General features: G+C 42.0%; 1 protein-coding gene across 1 annotated transcript in view; it reads left to right on the top strand.

Moving 5' to 3' along the window:
• The window catches only part of pcsk6 (proprotein convertase subtilisin/kexin type 6), a 281,648-nt gene that overhangs the window by 143,795 nt on the left and 109,895 nt on the right, over positions 1–27,958 (top strand). The window contains 1 exon segment of the mRNA XM_034162733.1: positions 10,111–10,228. Coding sequence (XP_034018624.1) covers positions 10,111–10,228 — 118 coding nt within the window.

Here is a 27,958-nt window from a genome sequence, read left to right as displayed (position 1 = left end):
TTGGATTACGTTACTGATTTCATTTTTCACTTTTCAGCCTGGGAGTTTCATATCCAACTGGCCCACAAACCGCCAGCGCACAGGGATAATAAGAGTTCTGCTGTGGCATTTATGTGCTGACTGACTGTGAAAAGTGGTGGCTATAATAGAAAGTAAAAGTTAGTTAAGCTGGGCATACACTGTATGATATTTTCAATCGTTGTACTTGGCTCCAGCTCAAACTGTGTGACAAAACCGCAGGGTTTAAAAGTTCAGAGCGCACGATTCATGTTCTCACACTGTACGGCCTGATGCTCTGATGCGATCTGACTGCTCACATTGTACGTTCAAAAACCACACGTGGGAAGCAAAACGTTACAAGCTTTTTCTTTCTTTTTAAAAAAAAATTTATTTCATGCCTATCACAGCACAGTGAGTGAAATCAGGTGGGGGGAGACTGAACGCATATGCGCGCGTGCACACACAGCAGACAGCAACATGATTCACGAGAGGACAGTAAAAAAGAAAACAAACAATTCATAATAGGTGTTGCTACTTATACTGTTGTATAAATAAACTATATTTCATACGGAGTCTTACAGCTGTGCTCATCTGTCGTAAATCCTGTTGTTGTCTGCTGTGTGTGTGTGCGCATGCGCATATATGTTCAGTCTCCCACCACCTGATTCCACTCACTGTGCGCGCTGATAGGCATGAACTTTAATATGATATTATTGCGAGGGAACGCAATAAAAAAAAAAAAACACGACTTTACGTGAGATCACTGTTTGCTCTCTCCGGTGTTTGCACATGCACAGTGCGCGAGGTAATCAGCGTGTAGACGCTTGTAGCGCTGCTTCAACAGTTTGGAACCCTCACGAGTCACGACGGCCGACCAAAATATCAAACAGGTTTGATTTTTATCCGACCACATGATTCCCGATCGGGAGGTGGTCGTGAGATGTTAATGCAGCTCGTTACTCGATGTAGACTGCACGTAGACGCACGATTAACCTGAAACTCGGCACGATCCAAAAATTCTCGCATGAGTGAAAAATCCGCTGAAAAAGGGCCAAAGTCGCACAGTGTAAGCCCAGCTTTAATTAAAACAAGGAACGGTATTGTTTAACTCACACATACACCACCAAAGGCTGGTGTACAGTGTGAGAACATGAATCGTGCGCTCTGAACTTTTAAACCCTGCGGTTTTGTCGCACAGTTTGAGCTGGAGCCAAGTACAACAATTGAAAATATCGTACAGTGTATGCCCATCTTAAGTCAGTGAAGTCTGTAAGTAGCTGGAAGAGGTGGTACTGTACTACAAATGTTGATATGGCTGACAGTTATGCCCGGCCCTATTTACCATTTCCCTCTTCGCTGTGTCTTATTGAAAAATATTTGTGAGCTTTGCACACTGGCAGCATCTTCCTCCAAATCTTTTCTTATCTATCTTTTTCAGCCACCTGGCTTTTTTCTATCTTTTCACTCACGGGCCACTCCTTCTATACTTGCTAGTAGCGCAAGTCCCATCTGGGCGCACAGGGCTTGATTGGACTGAATTAACTGTAACGAATGCATGGGGTGTTAAACGTGTAATGGTTTGTCCCTACCTTAGGCTTTGGAAAAGATAACAGCATTGCAAAAGAAGCAGTTTTATGTTATTTTCTTGTGAATTTTCGTGATTGTAAAACATTTATAACACTTAATGTCTTCTCTTTAAGATACAGCAGCCCAAGTGTCTTGCTGTGTAGCCTAACAGTGGTGGTCAATATGTATGCATATATTAACACCCCCTCACAACGGCCCCAGGGTTGGACCAGCCAACCGGGAAAACTCCCAACTCTCCCGGTTACCCAGCACGTTGTAGTATATATATATATATATATATATATATATATATATATGAGGTCTATTAGAAAAGTATCCGACCTTATTATTTTTTTCAAAAACCATATGGATTTGAATCACGTGTGATTGCATCAGACAAGCTTGAACCCTCATGCGCACGTGTGAGTTTTTCCATGCCTGTCGGTTGCGTCATTCGCCTGTGAGCAGGCTTTGAGTGAGGAGTGGTCCAGCCCCCTCGTCGGATTTTCATTGCCAGGAAATGGCGGAATGATTGGGCTTTTTTTCCATCAGAATTTTTTCAGAAACTGTTAGAGACTGGCAGCTGGAAACCATTAGAAAAATTTATCTGGCTTTTGGGTGAAATGTTACGGGCTTGGTAGAGAATAAGGAGTGTTACTGTCGCTTTAAAGGACGGCCCCCAGCGGCTGTGGGGCACACCGTGCTCCGAAGCTGCCATCGACAGGCTGAATGACCATTCATTTCTAAACGGATGGCTGTCTGGATCCGTGACCATCGTGTGCCATTTCTCTGGTTATCACAAGAGCTGGACATCAACTGTTTTCCGGCAGATTTTACTTTTACCAAGAAATTTTGGTCATGGAAAGCCGAGCGGAGGCTTTGCGCATCACGATGATGCGCTACTGGAGCGAGACAAAACCACCTCCGTTTTGGTTCTCACAGGATGGCTTTGAGATGGCGTTCAGACAGCTGTCGGTGGTTTTTCCATCAAGTGATTACCGAGAAATTGTGGATGTGGCCTGGACATGCCAGAACATGTCCACGTGAGGCTTCATCACGGCGTTGCTTTGCGCCATGCGGCACCGCCGACGCGCGGAATTCCTCCGCACGTCTGTCTCAGGGTGCCGAAAAAAGTGCTGATGTCCACGTCTTTTCACAATTCCTGTGCTAGTCAGACACGTCACAGCGTCCAGTTTGGAAATGAATAGCACATTCCACGTTAAGAGAGTTTTTGTCATGGAAAGAGGAGCGGAGTGTGATGAAGCCCTCACAGGAAATACCCTGACATGTCCAGCTTGTCCACAATTCTCGGATAGTCACACGACTGAAAAGACACCGAAAGCCATCTGAATCTTCCGATGGTTGACGAGCTGGGCATGTTACAACATGTCCTGTGAGGCTCATCACGGAGGTGCTGTTGCTGCGCCATCGCTTCGTGCCGATGACTTTTGCCGCCACTCTTTTCATGGCAAAATCTTCTTTCACAGTGGAATGTGCCAAAAAAGTGTGATGTCCACCTTTCTGCAATTTCTCGGATAATCACACGACAGTCCCACATCACCACAGAGTTCACTTTGGAAATGATCCGGTCATTTCAGCGTGTTGATGCGATCGGAGCACGGCGCACCCTCCACTTGTGCGCCCATTTTAAACCGTTGTATCGTTTCTTAATCTGTGTGATGCCCAGAGGATCGTCACCGAAAGCTGTCTGAATAATCTGAATGGTTTCCACCTGGCTGTTGCCCAGTTTGTGGCAAAATTTGATGCAGTCGCGCTGCTCCAGTCATTCTGTCATTTCCTTGCAAAGAAAAAACGACGAGAGATGACACCCATCCTCACACAAAGGCTGCTTACAAGCAAATGACGCAACCGACAGGCGTGAAAAAAATCACGCATGCGCACAAAGGTTCAAGGTTTGCTCATGCAAGCACAGGTTTTTGAAAAAAATAAAAAGGTCGGATACTTTTCTAACAGACCTCATATATATATATATACACACACACACAAAACCCCTATTCCAATGAAGTTGGGATGTTGTGTAAAATGTAAATAAAAACAGAATACAATTTGCAAATCCTCTTCAACCTATATTCAATTGAATACAGCACAAAGACAAGACATTTAATGTTCAAACTCAAACCTTATTGTTTTTGTGCAAATATTTGCTCATTTGGAATGGATGCCTGGAACACATTTCAAAAAAGCTGGGACAGTGGTATGTTTACCACTGTGTTACATCACCTTTCCTTCTAACAACACTCAATAAGCGTTTGGGAACTGAAGACACCAATTGTTGAAGCTTTGTAGGTGGAATTCTTTCCTATTTTTGCTTGATGTACAACTTCAATTGTTCAACAGTCCGTGGTCTCTGTTGTCGTATTTTGCGCTTCATAATGCACCACACATTTTCAACAGGTCTGGACTGCAGGCAGGCCAGTCTAGTACCCGCACGCTTTTACTACAAAGCCACGCTGTTGTAACACTTGCAGAATGTGGCTTGGCGTTGTCTTGCTGAAATAACCAGGGACGTCCCTGAAAAAGACGTTGCTTGGATGGCAGCATGTGTTGCTCCAAAACCTGGATGTACCTTTCAGCATTGATGGTGCCATCACAGATGTGTAAGTTGCCCATGCCATGGGCACTAACACACCCCCATACTATCACAGATGCTGGCTTTTGAACTTTGCACTGGTAACAATCTGGATGGTCTTTTTCCTCTTTTGTCCGGAGGACACGACATCCATGATTTCCAAAAACAATTTGAAATGGGGACTCATCAGACCACAGCACACTTTTCCACTTTGCATCTGTCCATTTCAAATGAGCTCAGGCCCAGAGAAGGCGGCGGCGTTTCTGGATGTTGTTGATGTATGGCTTTCACTTTATATGGTAGAGTTTTAACTTGCACTTGTAGATGTAGCGATGAACTGTGTTAAATGACAGTGGTTTTCTGAAGTGTTCCTGAGCCCATGCAGTATGATCCTTTACACAATGATGCCAGTTTTTAATGCAGTGCCGCCTGAGGGATCGAAGGTCACGGGCATTCAGTGTTGGTTTTCGGCCTTGCCGCTTACGTGTAGATAGTTCTCCAGATTCTCTGAATCTTTTGATTATATTATGGACTGTAGATGATGGAATTCCTAAATTCCTTGCAATTGAACGTTGAGAAACGTTCATAAACTGTTGGACTATTTTTTTCACCCAGTTGTTCACAAAGTGGTGATCCTCACCCCATCTTTGCTTGTGAACAGCTGAGACTTTTGGGGATGGTCCTTTTATACCAAATCATGATACTCACAATTAGTGTCCTCAGTTCCCAAACGCTTCTTGAGTGTTGTTAGAAGTAAAGGTGATGTAACAGAGTGGTAAACATACCACTGTCCCAGCTTTTTTGAAACGTGTTGCAGGCATCCATTTCAAAATGAGCAAATATTTGCACAAAAACAATAAAGTTTATCAGTTTGAACATTAAATATCTTGTCTTTGTGGTGTATTCAATTGAATATAGGTTGAAGAGGATTTGCAAGTCATTGTATTCTGTTTTTATTTACATTTCACACAACGCCCCAACTTCATTGGAATTGGGGTTGTATATTATATATATGTAGATAGATACATACACATACACACCCACGAATCCAAGACTGTTACCCATATTCACACAAAATTACATGTTCATTGACATTAATTATGTATACATCCTGGATTTTGTCATTATTCTAATCTTTCCATTATTCTTTGAGAAACAAACAGCCTTTCATAATATTACAAAAAGAGGAAAAAATATTCCTTGATTCAAAACACCATCTGGGTCAGCCTTAAACTCTCACCACTTGTTCCCACCCCCAAGGCACAGGATTCCAGAAAATTTCATAAAAATGTCCTAAATACCTTTTTTGAGCTATTCTGTTGCCACCCCCCACCCCCCCCCAAAAAAACAACAACAAAAAACACAGTGATGATTTGATAGGTGACACCAGCTGAAGAAGCTGGAGAAAATATTTTAAAAGTCTGGACAAATTTACTTATTAAGCAAGTTTCATGACATTTAAACCCAACAATGTGCTTTACATGACTTAAAAACACAAAGTTTTTTTTTAAAGTATAAAAGTATCACCACTATTGAAATTCAAACTTAACTTATCCAAAGATAATTTATCTTAAACATAACAGATCAAAGGATAGATCCTGACTTTGATTCTTACTGCTATATTTGGTAGACATTGAAGTCCTGATTACAGGATGAAAGCAGTCAGGATCTGTGGAGATCTAAAGTTAGAAACATAGCATACACTCATCTTTGATTTCAAAGAAGTGGCCAGGTTAAAAGATCAGTAATGAAGATTAACCTTCACCAATGAGGATCCAAGTTCAGTGATCAACACCAAACGTTATGAACATGATCAAAGAGTGATCAGGATCAAAGATCAGGATCAACAATGAATTAGGATCAAAGGTCGTATATCAGCATTACAGGTCAGCATCAAAGATTAGTGTCCACATTCAAAGGTCAGTGATGAAAATTATCCTCCAGCAATGAAGGTCTACATACATGTCAACCCCTTTGAGGGTGCACCTGTATAACCAAGTGAGAAAATCCATAAAATCAACACAAAATCCTTATAACCTCCAAATCGCACCAAAATCAGTTTTATTACAGTGCACACAACCGCATAGCAGAATCACATAACTGGGTTTTTGTCCACATATAATGAGTTGCCACAATGACATTAAAGTCAGGATCATTAGTATTTCCTCCACAGTTGAATTTCAAACAATAGAGATCTAGTATTCATGCATCAAGCTGGATTTTATAGAACTGAATGTGTCAAATTTAGTTATTTTTTACAGTAACAAGAATTGTGTGTCACTAGTGCAGGGGTGGCCAAGTTCGGTCCTCGAGAGCCACATTCCTGACACTCTTAGTTGTCTCCCTGCTCCAACACACCTGAATCCAATGAAAGACTCATTAGCAGACTTTTAAGGACCGAACTTGGCCACCCCTGCACTAGTGGAAATACATTAACAGAATGAAAAATAAATCGAATATAATGAACAAAATAAAACATACCTCAGAACTTCATCAAGTGTATCGAAAATTGCCTCGCCAGTGCCGATGTTGCAAACTGGCATGTCGATGATCCTTGACTTCGCCCCTGTGTTTATTAGGGATGGGTATCGATAAGATTTTATCTATCGATACCATTATCGATTCGATTCCTTATCGATTCCCTTATCAGTACCTCTTGTGAATTTTTTGTGTACTAAAAGGTTTTCTATGTCAGCAGGTCAAAGAGTTTTTTCTTATCATACACCCACTCTGTGGAACGGTCTTCCTGTGACCGTGAGACAGACAGAGTCCGTGGACATTTTTAAGTCAAGGCGTAGAGCCTATTTTTATTCTCTTTCTTATGAATAGTTTTTATTTTTATCTGTTTTATTCTTTTACTTCTGTTTTTAATTATGTATTTGAATTTTTTATTTATTTATTTATTTTAATTTTGTTTATGTTAAACTGTTCTATGTGAGGCACCTTGAGATGGATTTTGTTGTGATTTGGCGCTTTATAAGCCAATTAAATTGAAACTGAACAACATTTTATTGAGTCTTAAAGTAAATAAATATGAAATTGGTCACTGGATGCTTAAACTTTGGACATAATAAACTACATGGTGGATCCTTGATCTCTGGACATAAAGAGAAATAAACAAAATCTGTAGTTTTTGTCAAAAGCATTTCCTTTCAGACAAATTGGCATAAATGTCTTTCCATACATCTGAGCTCTTACACCTGGCTGTGCTGCACGTCAGGATGTAATTCATAAAGAATACAGCACATCTCATTTTAGGAGGAAAAAAACATTTTAGTGGATTGTAGTTTTGTAAGAGGTGTCATTTTATTTAACGTGGCAAATCGTTTTGAAGTTATTAATTTCGACCGGACTCTGTCTCAGCAGAGAGCCGTGCAGCGTTTGGAGCTGTGCCAATGGAATGGAGGACGATTCTCGTTTCTTGACTGCAACAAGACTAGAGTCCCAGTTAGTGACTTTAATCAGCACAAAAGTGACTCACGGTATTTTAATGGCTTTGAGAGGGGTTAAGAAGCGAACTTGCCGTTTGAAGAGTAGCGAATCAAAGAACCAACTAACTAGTGGATTGAAGCATTGCTTCATTGGCTCACACATCAAAGTGGAGTCGCGCTGCAGAAACGGTTGATTACAGATCCACTGCAGACCAAACCCTGAATATCCGTAAAACTTTATTTGTACATCTGTATGACTCTGAAACTCGGAAAAATCTGTATAATTTATGGACAATCCATATAGGTCAGGGGTGGGCAATCATGTGCCATGAAGGGCCGAAACACTGCAGATTTTCCTTACAACCAATCACCTCACCAGGTGATTTCATTAATGATCACTTGTCTCAGCAGGTGATTTCATTGATGATCAGGTGTTTATGTTCAGGGGAGAAGCTCATCAGCAATCCACCTGCTGAGGTGATTGGTTGCAAGGAAAACCTGCAGTGTCTAGGCCCTCGCCGCCCACCCCTGATATAGGTTGACATGTGTGGGTCTATAAGTTCAGAAACCAGAACCAAAGGTCAGAAATTATGATCAACGCTCAAGAATTGAGATCAGTAGTCAGTGGTCAGGATCCCATCATTGTCTGTCTACAACCCCTGGCAAAAATTATGGAATCACTGGCCTTGGAGGATGTTCATTCAGTTGTTTAATTTTGTAGAAAAAAAAGCAGATCACAGACATGACACAAAAGTGAAGTCATTTCAAATGGCAACTTTCTGGCTTTAAGAAACACTATAAGAAATCAAGAAAAAAATTGTGGCAGTCAGTAACAGTTACTTTTTTAGACCAAGCAGAGGGAAAAAAATATGGACTCACTCAATTCTGAGGAATAAATTATGGAATCACCCTGTAAATTTTCATCCCCAAAACTAACACCTGCATCAAATCAGATCTGCTCGTTAGTCTGCATCTAAAAAGGAGTGATCACACCTTGGAGAGCTGTTGCACCAAGTGGACTGACATGAACCATGGCTCCAACACGAGAGATGTCAATTGAAACAAAGGAGAGGATTATCAAACTCTTAAAAGAGGGTAAATCATCACGCAATGTTGCAAAAGATGTTGGTTGTTCAGTCAGCTGTGTCTAAACTCTGGACCAAATACAAACAACATGGGAAGGTTGTTAAAGGCAAACATACTGGTAGACCAAGGAAGACATCAAAGCGTCAAGACAGAAAACTTAAAGCAATATGTCTCAAAAATCGAAAATGCACAACAAAACAAATGAGGAAGGAATGGGAGGAAACTGGAATCAATGTCTGTGACCGAACTGTAAGAAACCGCCTAAAGGAAATGGGATTTACATACAGAAAAGCTAAACAAAAGCCATCATTAACACCTAAACAGAAAAAAAAAACAAGGTTACAATGGACTAAGGAAAAGCAATCGTGGACTGTGGATGACTGGCTGAAAGTCATATTCAGTGATGAATCTCGAATCTGTATTGGGCAAGGTGATGATGCTGGAACTTTTGTTTGGTGCTGTTCCAATGAGATTTATAAAGATGACTGCCTGAAGAGAACATGTAAATTTCCACAGGCATTGATGATATGGGGCTGCATGTCAGGTAAAGGCACTGGGGAGATGGCTGTCATCAATAAATGCACAAGTTTACGTTGATATTTTGGACACTTTTCTTATCCCATCAATTGAAAGGATGTTTGGGGATGATGAAATCATTTTTCAAGATGATAATGCATCTTGCCATAGAGCAAAAACTGTGAAAACATTCCTTGCAAAAAGACACATAGGGTCAATGTCATGGCCTGCAAATAGTCTGGATCTTAATCCAATTGAAAATCTTTGGTGGAAGTTGAGGAAAATGGTCCATGACAAGGCTCCAACCTGCAAAGCTGATCTGGCAACAGCAATCATAGAAAGTTAGAGCCAGATTGATGAAGAGTACTGTTTGTCACTCATTAAGTCCATGCCTCGGAGACTTCAAGCTGTTATAAAAGCCAGAGGTGGTGCAACAAAATACTAGTGATGTGTTGGAGCGTTCTTTTGTTTTTCATGATTCCATAATTTTTTCCTCAGAATTGAGTGATTCCATATTTTTTTCCCTTTGCTTGGTCTAAAAAAGTAACCGTTACTGACTGCCACAATTTTTTTTCCTGATTTCTTATAATGTTTCTTAAAGCCAGAAAGTTGGCATTTGAAATGACTTTAGTTTTGTGTCATGTCTGTGATCTGCTTTTTTTTCTACAAAATTAAACAACTGAATGAACATCCTCCAAGGCCGGTGATTCCATAATTTTTGCCAGGGGTTGTATAGGTGTCCTTCAGTTCAGATCCATATAATAATTTGAATATGGTGAACAAATTGCATTTTTGGGGTGGTCCTCTGTAATTGTCTAAAGATTAAAATTTTGGTTTAAAGAGTACTGTGAGGCAGAGATATGTGCTCTCTTGAATGCCTTTCTGTTTTGTTGAGTAATTATTTGGTGTGGTTTCTTGCAGTCAGTCACCTGTATGGCTTTGGCCTGGTAAATGCAGAGGGCATGGTTCTGGAAGCGAAGAAGTGGAGAACTGTTCCTTCTCAGCACATGTGTACTCACACACCTGATCGACGCACCAGGTGAAGAGCAGGAAGGTTTATTCTGTTGCTGCACTCTTTTTGCTTGTATCTGCACACACAGCAATAATGTGATGATGAACGAAAGTCTCATGATTGCTACATAGATGAATAATAACACTAAAGGGCCAATCTTCACCCATCCACTTTCCATACCTGCTTACTTCAGTTAATGGGCACTGGAGCCTATCCCAGCAGTCACAGGGTGTGAAGCGGGGTACATCCTGGACAGCAGGGCCACATATAGACAAACAAACACATTCACACCTGCACGCACAACTACCGACAATTAGTTTCCAGTTCATCTAACCTATATGTCTTTGGATGTTGGAGGAAGTGGAGCACCCAGGGAAAACCCACACAAACACACAGAGAACATGCAAACTCCACACAGAGATCAGGAAGGGATCCCACTACCTTTTTGGGAAATCCAGCTTTCCGACAGAGGACCATAATCTCAGATTTGTAGGTGTTGATTTTCATTCCAGTCACTTCACACCCAGCCTCACACTTGCTCAGTGTGCATCGGAGGTCACCGCCTGATGAAGCCAACAGAACCACATCATCCACAAAAAGGAGATATGCAACTATGAGGGCAACAAACTGATCAGCCTCCAGTCCCTATCTGCACCTTGAAATCCTGTCAATGAACATCACAAACAAGATTGGTGACCAGGAGGCAGCCCTGGTGGAATCTATCACCCACCAGGGACCAGGTCTGATGTAATGCAGAGAATGCAGATACAGCTCCTACTTTAGTCATATAGTACACACTGGATCACACGTTGCAGCGAATCCGGTACTCCATACTGCTACAGTGACCCCCGCAGGATACCCAGAAGGACCTGGTCATGCACCTTTTCCATTTCCACTAAACACATAGAGACTTTGGGTGGAGATGGTTTAGTGCAGCGGTGGGCAATGAGAGGCGAGATGCTGTGGGTTTTCCTTGTGACCAATCACCTCAGCAGGTGGGTTGCTGATGAGTTTCGCCCCTGAACATAAACATCTGGTCATCAATGAAATCACCTGCTGGGGTGATTGATGGCAGGGAGGACCTGCAGTGTCTCAGCCCTTCATGGCACATGATTGCCCATCCCTGGTCTAGTGGTTATGGCAGCACCCTGACATTGGGGGGAATGTGAGGCATTATTATAAAGCGCTTTGAGCATCTAATGCAGATGGAAAAGTGCTATGTAAATGCAGTCCATTTACCATTTCTTGCTGTGAGGCATCACTGCTAACCACAAAGCCACCGTGTCGCCATGGCCGATGTGTCTGCTAAAAATGGTCACTGTTTCATACCCCACCCCCCACATAAACACAGATACACATACACACAGAAATACCCCCAACAAAAACATCTAAATTAGTAAATATGTAATTTTTCCTAATGTTTAATAGTTATGATCTGACAAATATTCCACTTGGGAATAGCATTGAAGACCCTTGATATACAGTTGTGCTCAATTTTTATCATTTTTGGCCAATTTTCATGGAATATGAATATGAATGATAACACAAAAACCTTTTTTGTTCACTCACAGTCAGTGGTTGTGTGAAGCCATATATTTTCATACAGTTTTGTTTGTTCTTTTAAATCATAATGACAACAGAAACTAACCAAATGACCCTGATCAAAAGTTTACATACCCTGCTGATTTTGGGACACAAGTTGACACAGATGGGTTTGAATGGCTACAAAAGCTAACCATCCTCACCTGTGATCTGTTTTCTTGTAAACAGTGCGTATAAAAGGTCAGTGAGTTTCTGGGCTTCTGACAGACCTTTGCATCTTTCATGCAGTGCTGCATTGATGTTTCTGGTTTCTGAGTCATAGGGAAAGCAAAAGAATAGTCAAAGAAAAGGTAATTGAAGTGTATAAAACAGGAATGGGATAAAATAAAAAATATCCAAGGGACTGAGAATGCCAATCACTAGTGTTCAAACTGTAATTAAGAAGTGGCAAATTGGAGAATAAGGGATTCTGTTGGAACCAAACCTTGTCAGATAGACCAACAAAAATTTCAGCTACAACTACCATGAAAATTTTTTGAGGTGTAAAGAAAAACCCACAAATATCTTCAGCTGAAATACAGGACTCTCTTGAAGAAAAATGGGCTGCATGGTTGAGTCACCAGAAGAAAGCCATTACTACGCAAATGCCACAAAGTATCTCACTTACAATATGCCAAACAGCACAGAGAGCAAAGTCATTTCGAGTGATTTTGGCCACAACCATAAATGTTACATTTAGACAGGAGTCAACCAGGCCTATGATGAAAGATACCCCCTTCCTACTGTGATGCACAGAGGTGGATCACTGATGTTTCGGAGATGTGTGAGCTACAAAGGCACAGGAAACTTGATCAGAATTGATGGCAGGATGAATGCAGCATGTTAATAGAAAATAAAGTAAGTCCCTTTGGCTGCTCCCTTGTTTGCACTCTGGGTCGCCACAGCAAATCCAAGGTGGATTTGCATGTTGAATTTGCACAGGTTTTACGCCAGATGCCCTTCCTGACGCAACTCTACATTACATGGAGAAATGTGGCAGGGGTGGGATTTGAACCTGGAACCTTCTGCACAGAAAATACAGGAGGAAAATTTGCACTCATCAGCCCGGGAGCTGCGCATGGGACGTACTTGGACATTTCAACATGATAACAATCAAAAACACAAGGACAAGTTGACCCGTCATTGGTTACAGCAGAATAAACTGAAGGTTCTGGAGTGGCCATCTGAGTCTTCTGACCTCAGTATCATTGAACCACTCTGGGGAGTTCTTAAACATGCAGTTCATGCAAGACAGCCCAGGAATTTAAGCCTATCTACTGAATGATTATGCACAGAAAGTGATGCCAGGATATCAGACAGTCTGTCTCCAAGTTCATTTGTGATGGAGGTGGTGATGTGACGCTGAGATGATAAACAAGTATCTCATACCAGTGAACAGGGCAGTGAAATTGTAAATTGTAATAAGTGAGTGATCTGAAACAGCTGACCTAATAGAAACAATGTCAATATCTGAGGTGCTAAGACCACAAATGATGACCAAGTCTAGGGTGTTTCTGCTACTGTGGGTCAATCCCTGAATGCACTGATGAAAACCCAACATTTCCACAATGCAACATATCTGATAAACAGGTTACAAAAACTGCATTTTTACTTTTAGAAGTGTTTATTTCTCACTAGCTTTTAGCTGAGCTGCTCTGTGTCAGCCTGATCCCGTCAGATCTCAGAAGCTAAGCAGTGCAGGATCTGGTTAGTACTTGGATGGGAGACCTCTTTGTTACACCAGTGGCTGTGTGTGTTTCACCAGGTAAAACTGGAGTTGCATCAGGAAGAGCATCCGGGGTTAAACCTGTGCCAAATACCAATGCGGATCTGGCTGTATTTGCTGTGGCGACCCCGAACAAAACGGGAGCAGCCGAATGGACAACAGCAACATTTCTCACTAGCTTTTACACACTATATGAGAAACATGTTATATTTACACAGAAACGGAACGGAATTAGCAGCTAGAGAGACCAGCCAGTGATGCCACAGAGCCTCTCTACTCTGATTAGCTGTCACCCCCAACCCCCCCACCCCCACCCCACCAAAAAAAGCAGATTTGCATGTTTCATAGTGTAAAATAGGAAACATAATGTGATCTTTTCAAGGTTAGCCATCTTTGAACTTGTACAAGGTCTGTGTGGCAACAATGTTCTCTGTGAATTTGAAGACCCTGGTAGTAATAGGACTGGACTTATGCTGAGCACAGACAGACAGATGGATGGATGGACAGATGCAAAGCCTTCCTAATACCCAATGGTTGTATTTTGATTGCCTCAGGTAAAAAATTAAAGAATTAATGGCAATATTATACTTTGGCATTGAGAAGACATATGATTCTATGTGGTGGAAACATAAAATTTAATCCAGTTATTGGATGGAACATACTTGATGTCAAGGTTGGAGTAGATACAGTTGCGCTCAAATGCCTTTTTCCGTGTTCATTTCATACTTGCAGCTGCGTGTTCGCTTTTTAATGTGTGCACACAGTCGCGTGTACCTTGCCACTATTTAAAACCAGTTGACTCCTGCCAGCTGTGCAGAACACATCACTGCACTTGGAAAACAATGGACTGTATCATGAGGTTTTTACAGTTATGTAGCCAAAGCTGCTATTTTCTGCCTCTGTGGAAGTGCGCTCTGTTCTCTATTGCACCGTGTGGTGCAAAGTCACAGCTCTTTTCAGGTTTGATCAGACCTGATCGATCAGGGAGTCTGATGAGCGAACCGACATGCAGCAACGAAGCATTTACTTTAAAGCGTCACAGCACTTTTCAGGTTTGACCAGACTTGATCGATCAGGGCCTTTGATGAGCGCACCAACATGCAGCGAGTGCGCTTTTATTTTAAAGTCACAGGTTTGATCAGACACACACAGAGAGAGAAACAGAGAGAGAGAGAGAGAGAGAGCGAGCGACCTGCTGTTTCTGGATTTCTGAGTTGAGGTTTGATTCCCTGTTCTGAACACACAGGTGCTGTGGGCTATGTGATCATGTTCTCATGTTCTCCAGTTGATTCCTCTGGATGCAGCACTCAGTTTTTGGTTGTGTACAGGAACGCCGTGTTGCACAGACTTGCATGCAGTAATGCTGTGCTGCGCAGACCTGCTGTTTCCAGTGCTCTACGCCAAAGAAAACTAAACATGTTTAATTTCTTCCGTCCTATGCGTCCAACCGTCCTACCTTCCGCCCTACCCCTCAACATACTGCTGCGCAGGGAGAAAAAACTCGACATGGAGCTGCTAAACGTGGGCGTAGAGCTGCTCAACTCGGCGTAGATGATACGCTGCAATGAGCAGCTCTACGAATACGCCAGTGTGGAAGGGGCTTTAGTGGTTGGATGAAGCCGTTTATTGTCAAACAACTGTGTTTACTCTTTTTAAATTAGAATGACATCCAAAGTAACCCAAATGACCCTGATCAAAAGTTTACATACCCCTGTTCTTAATACAGTGTATTGCCCCATTTAACATCAAAGTCTTTTGTGGTAGTTGTGGATGAGGCTCTCTGATGGTGCATCTGCCATTGAATATGTCTTGGACTTTATTTACATCAGTTTTGAAGAAATGCAACCCCAATTCCAATGAAGTTGGGACGTTGTGTAAACTGTAAATAAAAACAATTTGCAAATCCTCTTCAACCTATATCCCATTGAATACACCACAAAGACGTGATATTTAATGTTCAAACTGATAAACTTTATTGTTTTACTACGAAGCCACTCTGTTGTAACACTTGCAGAATGTGGCTTGGCATTGTCTTGCTAAAATAAGCAGGGACGTCCCTGAAAAAGACGTTGCTTGGATGGCAGCATGTGTTGCTCCAAAACCTGGATGTACCTTTCAGCATTGATGGTGCCGTCACAGATGTGTAAGTTGCCCATGCCATGGGCACTAATACACCCCCATACCATCACAGATGCTGGCTTTTGAACTTTGCTTTGGTAACATTCTGGATGGTCTTTTTTCTCTTTTGTCCAGAGGACACGACGTCCATGATTTCCAAAAACAATTTGAAATGTGGACTCATCAGACCACAGCACACTTTTCCACTTTGCGTCTGTCCATTTCAAATGAGCTCGGGCCCAGAGAAGGCGGCGGCGTTTCTGGATGTTGTTGATGTATGACTTTCGCTTTGCATGGTAGAGTTTTAACTTGCACTTGTAGATGTAGCAACGAACTGTGTTAACTGACAGTGGTTTTCTAAAGTGTTCCTGAGCCCATGCGGTAAGATCCTTTACACAATGATGTCAATTTTTCATGCAGTGCCGCCTGAGGGATCGAAGTGTTGGACTGTTTTTTTTTTCACATCTCCCCCTTTAAACCAAAAGCTACATTTTTTAAACTCATAACCATTTTTTTCCTCTTTTTTAACAACACAACAACTCTGCATCTCTCAGTTAGTCTTTGAGGCACTCGAACATGTCTTTTTATTCTGCCAGGTGTCTTCACTGGTGTTTTTGGTGAAATGATGCCACCTGACAGAACAGGATCTGGGGGTTGGCTTTGTAATAGTTCCTCAGCCAGGTAATTTGTGGTGCTCACTCTTCCAAGTGCACTGTCAGGCTGTTGCACAGAAAACTGTCTTTACGCTTGTGGCATGATATCAACATGGTTTCTTCTCAACAATGGTCCATTGTCTGTCTGGATCTGTATCTTTTTCTATTGATTCTTGGATGTTTCAAATGACAATCACGTGATCTCAAATTCTGACATGTAATGCCCTTGTTTTTGTTTCTATTTTTCTCTGATTTATCAGTTTGGCTTTGTGTGTTCCTTTCGGTGTCAAGTGCTCCCATATAGGCAAATTTGTGTGTATGTGTCATCCCATCAGCATCTGGGCTGGTGATAGGCCATTCTACAGCAGGATTTGTGCTCAGCGTAATGGGATGAAAAGCCAGGAGTTTCAGGGGATGCTTGGGCTTTAATGTTGAAATGATTAAATTAAAAAAAACTAAATTAAAAAAATATTTCATCATGAGGTTTATGTCACATTTAGAAATCCTAATTAACAGACATACAGTAGTCATTGTTACATCATCTCTTGTGTTTATAATAAATATTTATATTTATTTACGGTGTCGTTTTTCCTGGTTGAAATGCAAATATGAATGAATTAATCTACCAGACTTAAAATATATATACATTATGTTTCATGCTCTTTTGTCTAAAAATAAATCCCCATGGGTCATCATCATTTTAACCAAGAAATCACCTCATCTGAAACAACTACAACAAATTAGTTATGGTTTTAATTTATAGATGAGCATCAAAAATTTGTAAAGAAACTTTTTTTACTTATAACTTATTTAATTATGTTATTTATTGTAAGAAATGTTTGACTTCAAATTGTACAGTAATCAGAAAATAATTTTGAAGTAAAAAAAAACATTTGTAAAGATTTTCTTTAGAAAACTGCTGTGTATAAATTAAATGGTAAATGGTCTGCATTTATATAGCGCTTTTCCATTTGCATCGGATGTTCAAAGCACTTTACAAATAATGCCTCACATTCACCCCAATGTGAGGGTGCTGCCATACAAGGTACTCATTACACACCGGGAGCAATAGGGGATTAAAGACCTTGCCCAGCGGCCCTTAGTGATTTTCCTGTCAGGCTGGGATTTGAACTGAGGATCTTCTGGTCTCAAGCCCAACACCTCTCAGCCCAATGCGTAGACCAGGGGTGGCCAAGTTTGGTCCTCAAGAGCCACATTCCTGATACTCTTAGTTGTCTCCCTGCCCCAACACACCTGAATCCAATGAAAGGCTCATTAAAAGTCTGCTAACGAGTCTTTCATTGGATTCAGGTGTGTTGGAGCAGGAAGACAACTAAGAGTATCAGGAATGTGGCTCTCGAGGACCGAACTTGGCCACCCCTGGACTAGACCATCACCTGTGTTTTGGCATGATGCCACATTTCGTTTGGCTTTAAAGTAAGGCTATAACAAAGGTATATAAAAAAAAAAAAATCTGTGGCTTTACTTCACAAAATTTGGTCCTCAAAATGCAGGCAATAGTGTTTCAAAGGGTTATAAATTAAAAAAATTTCAGGGAGAGGATGTCCCTGGTCTCCACCTACAGCGAGTGCCTGTTCCCCTAAAAACTTTTCTCCTGCTGCAGGAGAACTTTTCTGCCAGCACTTGCTGCACAGCACATTGGAGGAGAATTTCCCCCAAGAACTTTTCCCATAGCTGAGCAGCGAGCACTGGTGAAAAAGTTCTCCCCCAGTCCACACCAAAGAACCTTTGGCACTGTCCCAAGGAACAGGCATGTCATGAGCAACGAAAAAACCTACGGTGTGACACGATAAAAGATTCTCTTTTCTTGCTGCAGCAACAGATAAGACTCCTGTTTTGCAACTTTAATCAGCAGAAAAGTGAGTCATAATTGACATCTTTAAATAGCTTCCACATGGGTTGATGAATATATTGTGGAACTGCTGCTCATGAATCATAACCAACAGGCCCACAATGAACATAGAGAAGTGATCATTTCTCTGTTACATACCCTCAAAAACAGCATAATGGCCCAAATGCAGTGTAATTTTTTTCAGGCAACAGCGTAACGAGCTGTTAAGCTGTTATAATGCTGGCGAGAACTCTGCGTATTTATAAATGATGGGGCGCCGGTCAAACAGGAGTCAACAGCAAACCTTTAACTGTTGCCCAGCATATGACCTAATGCTTCTCTCTGATTGGCCGCCTCAATTTTGCCTGCAGGGTGCACAGAACGAGAGTTACGTATGTAACTACGGTTCTATGAATTCCGGCTGACCGCCAGAGGCTGGTGCTTTAGCACCTGGGATTAGTCTGTGCGCGCATGCGCAGAGGTCGAGTCTTATACCACCAAGTCTCACCTGTAGGTGTGACCTGGGTGACGTCAGCACCGTATATAAGCGCACGTTACCCAGCATTCAGTTCTTTTGGAATCTATCGCCTAGACTCCAAGTGACACCCAACTCTGGCGGTCATCCAGAATTCATAGAACCGTAGTTACATATGTAACTCTTGTTCTATTTCATTCCTCCTGACCGCCAGAGGGCGGTGCTTTAGCACCTGGATGACTTTATACCAACAAGGTCACGAGGAGTGTGCACTTACCAAACCTCAAATGTGCACTTACCAACTTCAGCTGTAGTTCGAGGAGGCGGATAATGCAGCCGTGGAGGCGGATAATGCGGCCGTCGAGACAGGGTGAGGAGCAGCTACATTCACTATGTAGAAGCGGGCAAAAGTACAGGAGGAAGTCAGTGTTGCTGCAGTACAGATGCCGGTCAGTGCTACACCTCTCAGGGCAGCCCAGGAGGTAAATATGCCTCAAGTTGAATGACATTTCACTCGACGAGGTTGATGGCCGCCGTTCCTGTAAGCTTGCAGTATAGCGTTAACAACCCATCGCATCAGTCTTTGCTTGGACAAGGCGCGGCCCCTCCTGGGGCCCCCATAGCAGACAAACAGAGCATAATTTTTTGCGAAACGCAGCTGTCAATTCAATATAGCATCTAAGTGCACGAACAGGGCACAACAGGCTAGAATTAGTTTCTGCAGTAGATTGAGTGGTAAAGACAGCCAAGGTAACTGGCTGGTTAGCATGGAATGGTATAAACCGTCGTTGTAAAAGTTGGGGTTCAGCCATAGACTAACCCCTGACCCATCAGAATTCCAGCACATGCAGTTGTCAGCAATTGACAAGGCATGGAGCAATCCAATGCACTTTGGGGATGAAATAGCAAGGAGGAATGCAGTTTTAATTGACAACCAGCTGAGGTCACTGGCACCCAGTGGCTTAAATGGCAAAGAGCATAAACCCTCAAGAACTAATGGAAGATCCCAGGATGGCACACGTGCAATCCTTGGAGGTTTTATTGTTTTTATGTTTATTTATTTATTAGTATCTGAGTGGGTTTATTGTTTTGTATAGTTGTATAATCATTTTTATGTGCAGCACTTTGGAAACTGTTCTGTTGTTTAAATGTGCTATATAAATAAAGTGGATTGGATTGGATTGGATAAAAGGCAACATATCAGGGGGTGCGATCCTATTGATCGACCACCTACCATAATGTGGTGAGCAGAGACAGCAGCAACATAAACGTTAATTGTGGAGACAGAAAGACCGCTGTCAAACAACGATTGAAGATAGTTAAGCAGCACTATTGCCATACAATGCCCTAGTGGAGGGCGCACGGGCATTCAGTATAGTCTGCACTACAGCTTGATTACAAGAGCTCAACATGCAGTCTGTCCCTTCAGGGACCACACGTACAGTTGAAGACGGTGATAATGCCAAATGTTCCCGTTCAACTGCGACGAAAGGTCCCTCCTCCGTGGGAGAGGCCACAGCTCTCCACTGAGGAGCGTCAGAACAGTTAGGGTCTATGTGAGGAAATCTTTTCGATAGTCGATCCTTTCACCAATGAACCCGATGCACTATTGTACATTGTAAAAGGCCGTGTCTGGCACAGATTGACCAAGTATGGACCCTAATGAGAATTTTTGCCCATATCTCCTCCGACAGGTCTCTTCCTAGGTCCTGCTCCCATTTTATTTTTATTATGTCAAGAGATGGATCACTGAATGATAACAATGCATTATAAAGAACTGAAATAATTTCCTTAAAAGATTTAAACAATGTTAATAATATGTCAGAGTGTGGTTGCGGAGGCAGAGTTGGAAACTGAGTAAATTGCTTCCTAACAAAGTCACGGACCTGTAGATACCAAAAAAGTTTATGTGCAATGCCAAAATCAGCGCAGAGTTGTTGAAATGATACAAACTGTCCATTGACAAATAAATCCTAAAAGACCCTGATCCCCTTATGTTGTCAGAGTAAAAAAACATTACCCTCCAGTGAGGGGAGGAAACATATGATTTGCATGAATTGGAGCTCTGATTGAGAGGCAACGCCATCCATATTACCTACGGATTTGTTTCCATATAGTTAATGTTAAGACCAATGGATTCACCATGAAGGGAGAAGAAGCTGCAACTAGCGAAGAAAAAATTAATGCAGCCAGCAAGGATGGTTTACAGGATCGTGCTATCAATATGCACCACGAGGGAGCATCAGCTCCTGGATCTTCATATAGCCAATGTACAATAGCTTGATTATTTGTTGCCCAACAATAAAGCTGAAGTTTGGAAGGGCCATGCCGCTGTGTTGTTTCGAATGTTGTAAATAAGATTTATGCAAGCGAGCTGGTTTATGATCCCAAATAAAACCAGAAATAATACCATCTAATTAAAAAAAATGCATTTGTAACAAATATTGGAATACATTGAAAAAGATAGCTAAATTTAGGGAGCACATTCATCTTGATGGTGTTTATTTTACCAGCAATCGATAGGTTTAAAGATGACCAGTGTTTAATGTGCTGTTCTAGGTCCTTTACAAGAGGGGTGAAATTTTCCTTTTATCTATGTCTTTAGTTACACGAACACCAAGATAAACAAACTGATCAACAGTAATCTTAAAGGGAAATTTGTGTAGCGGATATACTTGGGCCAAAGAATTAACAGGAAAGATTTTGCTCTTTTGGAGATTTATTTTATAACCTGAAAAACCACTAAAGGCCTCGAGAGTGGATAAAACAACAGGAAGGGAAGCATCAGTATTGGAAATAAAAGAGTCATATCATCAGCATATAAGGAAATTTTCTGCTTGTGACCTTCTCTGATTATACCGGTTATCGCTGAATTCTGTCTAACTGATATGGCCAGTTAGAACAGGGGCATTCCACAGAACAGGGGCACGATGAGAGAAAGTTCTGTGACCAGAAACCTTTTATTTACCCTAGGGACACAAAGTAGTTCTGCAGCCTGAGAACGTAGAGCCCATGCCGGTACATAGGGTTTAATTTGGTTAGCAAAGTAGGGAGGTGTCAGTCCGTGAACAAGTTTATAGGCTAGTAGCAGAACAGAACACATCTGTTCTCCCTGTTTTATCATTAGTATTTTATATGAATGTGTGTCTTTTTTATTTGTTTTATTTATTTTACTTCTATTACCTTTTATGGTTAAATTTTTTTATTGTGTTTTAATCTTATTTCATTTTATATAAATGTTTGTGACGTGCCTTGAGGCGATTACTCGTGATTTGGCGCTATATAAATTAATAAATTATTATTATTGAAGTCACCAATATTCATAATGTTATCTGCACTACCATATCTCATGGCATGTCATGATTCAGGAGCACAAAATATACCTTAATCTATTGGTTCATTATATTGTCACGAAAAGCGCCACATTTTCGTAATGGGAGCACAAATTCATTCTAATACATTCCGTGACAGCTGAAATTGAAAGTGAAGTGGGGGGTCGGTGGTTATGGTTAAGGTTAGGGTTGGGGTTAGGAGTAGGGTTAATAATAGTGAGTTAAAAAAAAAAAATTTCATGACAGGAGCACAAAAAACATGAGACTGGGTTGTATCTGCACGAGTCGACAAGTTAAATTCATCTAAGAATTCAGAGTATGGGCCAGGGGGGTAATATACAGTGACAAAGTAATACGGCTGATTTTTATTTTTCTGACCTTGGCAATACATAGCATCGTGGGCAACGCAGAGAATCAGATGTTCAAAGGAATTATATTTGTGACCCCCAACAGCTAATAAACTAAACATAGATTTCTAAATAAGAGCAACACCCACGCCTTGCTTCGCATCAGGAGGGACATGACTAAATGTGTATGCTGGTGGGCAGGCCTCATTTAAGCGGAGGACAGCTGTAGATTTAAGCCAGGTTTCACATAACCCAATCATATCTAAGTGATCATCCATAATTAGATCATTAATCAGCAATTATTTTTGAGGACAGTGATCTTATGTTAATGAGACCCAGGCAAAGGACGTCAGTGGAGTTGACGGACTGTTTGGATTTAGGGGTGGTTCCAGAGTAGCATATAAGGCAGTAGGTTTAGGTTTGAGACATTTGATGCGGGTTGTAGGTAGCAGACACAAAATATTTGATATTGGTGGAACAGCCAATGGGCCATCCTCAATTTCAATGTCATCCAACATAGTAATGGGTATTAAGTTTGCAAAACATATCCCTGTATGATTTTTATGGACAGTCTGCGGAAACAGGCCACCGTCTCAACTTGATGAATTTCCCTCCCTGCCACATAAACTTCACTATCACCATAGTGGATTTGTGGCACTAATTTCCCCGCTAAGCTAATGGATTCCACATCCACATTTGCCATAACCCTTGCAGGGTTTCTAATAACCTGCTCCTTTGCCTGCTGTAAAGTCCTATGTTACTCTCCATGTTCCGTTGTCTGTCTACTCTTCTGTAGCTTCAGCACCCTAAGATGGGAGGCAGTGTCCGGTGTTCTAGCGCCAGGAATACTTTTAATGTCATCCGGCATCTGTAATTTGACTTCATGAGTTATAGAATCCCCTATCACTAAAGCCCGGCATTTCGGCCTGGAGATAGGAGGGGAAGTCACCCTTGGGCTCAAAGAACTCACAACAGGCACATCCAAGGGAGAAAACCCGTTCACAGTTCACAGTGGCGAGTGTGATCGGGGTACCGCAACCGGGCACCAAGTCCTACGTGACTTCCTTTGCCTAACCACAGTCCGAAAGCTGTCATCCTCAGCCGGCATTTCTTGGCTGATGCTAATGGGTACGCTAGCCAGCCCAACACTAATCTCATCTGGAGTGTCCATAATATCTGACTCCACTGAGCTAAGAAGCTGTTCTAGCTTACGGATAGCTGTCTAAAAGAGCCACCCTATCTGCCAGCATCACGCAGGATTTATGTATAGTGTAAAGGCGTGTACTTTGTGCACCAGAAAATTCAACAGTATAGCCATGCTGGCACGAGCTAACCGCTAACAAAGATGTTAACCACTCCTAAGATTCACACAGGAGTAAAATAATGAGCTAAAGTTCACAGCAGTTACACTGAAAAACCAACAGTATTAGACTGGTAGAAACAGTAATAAAACAAACGGGGGAGAAAAAAAGCTGACCTAGCTAACAAAAGCTAACCACTATTGAAACGCTAACCACTGCTAATATTCACAAATAGAGACATTTAGTTAAATAAGATTCACAATAGATGCACTTAAAAACTAAAAGAAGTGTTAAACAGAAATAAAAGAAACGAGTACAACCTTGTAGAGATTAGAAGAGCGTCAATTCAATGCACACGCCGTCTGAAGCAAGTTGCCAGATGTGTGAGCCAGTGATCAGAAAAGTAAGATCATTTGTCAGGCAGTGACGGAGCAACCGTGATGAGAGGTGCCACTGCAGGCGTTCAGAAGAAGATAGAAGACCCCAACGTCCACTGCATCCACATCAGCTCAACCTCATCGTGCAACAGGCCACATCTCACATATTCAAAATGAGGATCTTCTTTTCTGACCTTTCTGGCTTCGCCAGCTTTTTTTCAAGATTCCCCAAGCGAACAGGTGTATTTGATATTGTGGCCCAGAGGTTATTAACGTGCAGCACTGTCATGTATAACTTTCACATCTGTGGCATCAACACAGCGTTTGAGCACATGGAGGACCACATTCTCTGTTTTGAGACCATACAAGACAACGGTGACTTTGACCCCAGTGCTGTCAGAGAAGCAAGAGCCTTCACCATGCTACTTGAGCATCCAGAGTTCAGGTTCTTCTTGCAACTTTTCCATCGTATCATGCCACATGTGGACCTCCTCTGTGCAAAACTACAAAAGAAAACCATTGATTCAGTCGATGTCAGTGGTTGTATCCAGCAGTTCGAACAGGACATCCAACTGATCAGGTTATTATTATTATTAATAATATTATTAATGTTCTTATTATTATTAGGATCTACTTTCTGCCTTTATTATTAATCCTCTTTATTTTGTAATCTTTGTTAATATTTTGTAGTCTGCAGAAATTCTCTCCATTCGATTGTTGCACTAAGCAGTGAGGAGAGCAGCAGCTCCCATCTAACAAAAAAACATCACATCCTGAGTCCAGAGGACCATCAAAGGATCGCATGAGATCGCGTGAGATTGAAAGGAAGCAGCAGCTCCCATCTAACAAAAAAGACATCAGGTCCTGAGTCCAGAGGACCATCAAAGAATAGCATGAGATCGCATGAGATTGAGAGGAAGAATGAAATCAGTATTTTCAGGTTGTTAGCCTCCATTTTTGTTGGGAGAATAGGACAGCTGGTGTGAGCCGTCTGCCTTCTTGTGGTGCATGCATCTTGCTTTGTTTTTGTTTTGTTTGTACTTTTTTTTTACTGTAAATCTATACAACAAAAATGAATTTTCATCATTTTAATCGTAGATAAGATTATATTTGTGCTTCGAATGTTGATCCATGAGACATCACGTACATATAAAATAGGACACTGTTCAGTTGACACAAGAATTTATTTTAAAATGGTGGAAATGACAAAGTAAAGCTTTATTTTTATGGGAGCAGATTCAACTTTCGTTGTTTTGGTACAAAAAGCTGCTCTACTCTTTACTCTTTTTTTTTCGATTCTTCTCTCTGTAGGTCTGCGATACCATATTAGGACACACTAGGGAACAATTCTCCTTCACGAACCATCTCATCAGTGCCACTTTGCTGCAGGGAGATGGGTTCACACAGGACCACACCACATTTCCTGAAGTTGCCCTCAGCAGCATCTTGAAAGCCTACCCAATGCTCAGCAGAAGCAAGCTGAAGACAGACTCCTCCTTGCTGTCTGATCTACAGCAAGGAGGAGTTCAAGGCCTGCTGTGGGGCTGTGGACCTTTTCCAGTTGTTCATGGAAAATAATCTTGGAGAGGTCTTTTTAGAGACTGTTACTCTACTAAACATCTTCATCACCACACTCATGACCACTGCAGAAGCTGAGAGGTACTTCTCCACCTTGAAAAGAATCAAAACGTTTATCAGGAACACCAAGAACCAGGACAAGTGGAATGCATTGGACATGCTGTCAACGGAAAAGAAACTGGTGACGGAGATGATGGACTTGAATCAGAAGGGCATCAAGAAATTTGCAGTCCGGAAAGAAAGGAGGGCAAACTTCTGTTCAAATTGGCTTCTGGATGGTGTTGGGCAGCTATAAAGTAGATTGTATTGTGATTTTCATTTATTTTTAGTTTGTTCTTTTGTTGCTCCTGTATGAAGTGTTTTTTATTTCGTTTCCTCCAAAGGTGCGTGCCCCACCACCCACCGCCCTTAAAATTTTTAGCACCAGCCACCACTGGTTCAGGCCATGCTCTTTTGATTAACTTTTTGAGCTTTCTCATCGTCTCATTCTTTCCAGTCTCTTGTCTAATCTGCTCTGTCCTTTCACTTGACAGAGGAAGTGATGAAATTATAATGTCAATATATGCTTGGGCACGGTGCTGGTCCTTCTTCTCTTCACCCTGTACACCAGAGGTCTCAAATCGATTCCAGAAAGGCCCAAGAGGGTGCAGGTTTATTGTGCAGCCACCCACTCCACCAGGTGATTTCACTGCTTAACATCACTTTGAGCAGATGGAATCAGTTAATCAGTGTACACAATGGAAGCCAGTGTATGCACTGTCCACCGCTGACTTCTGCTACATATCTGAGCTGTGTCCCATCCAGAAGTTCACTGATGACACAGCCATTGTTGGATGCATAAGGGATGACAGAGAGGAGGAGTACAGGAGCCTAGTGAAGGACTTTGCTGCCCGGTGCCACACAAACCATCTACAGCTCAACACCTCGATGACAAAGGAGCTGATCACTGACTTTTGGAAGTCCAGACCAAGACCATGACCAGTTTTGATCAATGGAGGTGAGCCTGTGGAGTCCTACAAGGACCTCAAGCTTTTTTTTTTTTGTAAATTGGAGCAAGATGTAGCACGCAGCATGTCATCAAACAGTGAGGATTCTGATGATGAGGAGATGATCCTTCTTTTGTTCTGGGCGAGGAACCAGAGCAGGTGGACCCTCCGATGTGCACACAGATCTCCACAGTGGATCGGTTTGCACACTTCTGTTTGCAGTTTCTCCAGGACTCAGGCACTATGAGCTCTGTCCCAGCACTGAGTTCTGGAATGCAGAGATGTAGACACACACTGCTCCAGCTGTGGCTCCAGGCACATTTCGTTTAAAGTGTGGAGATCAACGTTGGCTTCAGTTTCATTTTGTTCCTCTTTCGTCCCTTTTGCGCTCTTGATTTGCAGGCTGTTCTGTGATCAGGTTCGGTCGTCCAACTTTTCTCAACGATTTAACTTTTCCCTTCGTTTAGGAATTGCCATAACATCTGCAGAAAACTCCTGTGGATGTTCTACCAGTCTATGGTAGCCAGCATCCGCTTTTACACCGTGGTGTGCTGAGGGGGTGCAGCACATCCAAGAAGGACACATCCAGGCTGGACAAACTGATCAGGCGGGCTGGCTCTGTGGTTGGCATGATGCTGTACTCTCTGATGATGGTGGCAGAGAAGAGAACACTGAACAAACTGCTGGACATTATGGACGATGCCAGTCACCATCTGCCCACTGTCATCAGCAACCAGAGGAGCCTCTTCAGCTACAGACTGCTCCTTCCCAAGTGCAGAACCATCAGACTGAAAAACTCCTTTGTCCCTCAGGCCATCAGACTGTACAACTCCTCACTTGGGGGGAGGAGGAGTAACAGGACGACAGAGGAAGGGACGGAGAGGAACAGTAGGAGCCAGTAAATCAGTATTGATTAGTATGTCTGGTATTTATATTTGTGTATTTATATTTATATTTGCAAACTCTTAACTTTTACTTTTGATCATCTGTGTGCTTCTTACTTTGTGTGCAGCTATAGAATGCTGCTGGAACCTCAGTTCCCTGATGGAGTATTCCCAAGGGATCAATAATGTTTAATCTAATCTAATCTACATATCAGAACATTTTTCATAATCAAGTCTATCTTGCTTGTTCACTGCTCTGGACAGAGCATCTGCTGCATACATGTACTTTCCAGGTGTGTATGTCATCTTAACATCATATGTCTGTAGCCTTATCAGCATGTGCTGTGTTCTCTTTGGACAATCGGCCAATGGTTTGGACATAATGGCGACCAAGGGTTTTTGGTCTGTTTCCACTTCAACTGCTTGTCCATATACATGTTGATGGAAGCGTTGACGCGCATATGGTGTGGCCAGCAGTTCTTTCTTGATCTGCGCACAGTTGACCTCTGCACTTGTCAAGGCCCTGGATGCATAGGCCACTGGTTGC

Source organism: Thalassophryne amazonica, chromosome 2, assembly GCF_902500255.1.
Source record: "Thalassophryne amazonica chromosome 2, fThaAma1.1, whole genome shotgun sequence".
Taxonomy (NCBI): Eukaryota; Metazoa; Chordata; class Actinopteri; order Batrachoidiformes; family Batrachoididae; genus Thalassophryne; species Thalassophryne amazonica.
This window is presented reverse-complemented; position numbering and strand designations above follow the sequence as displayed.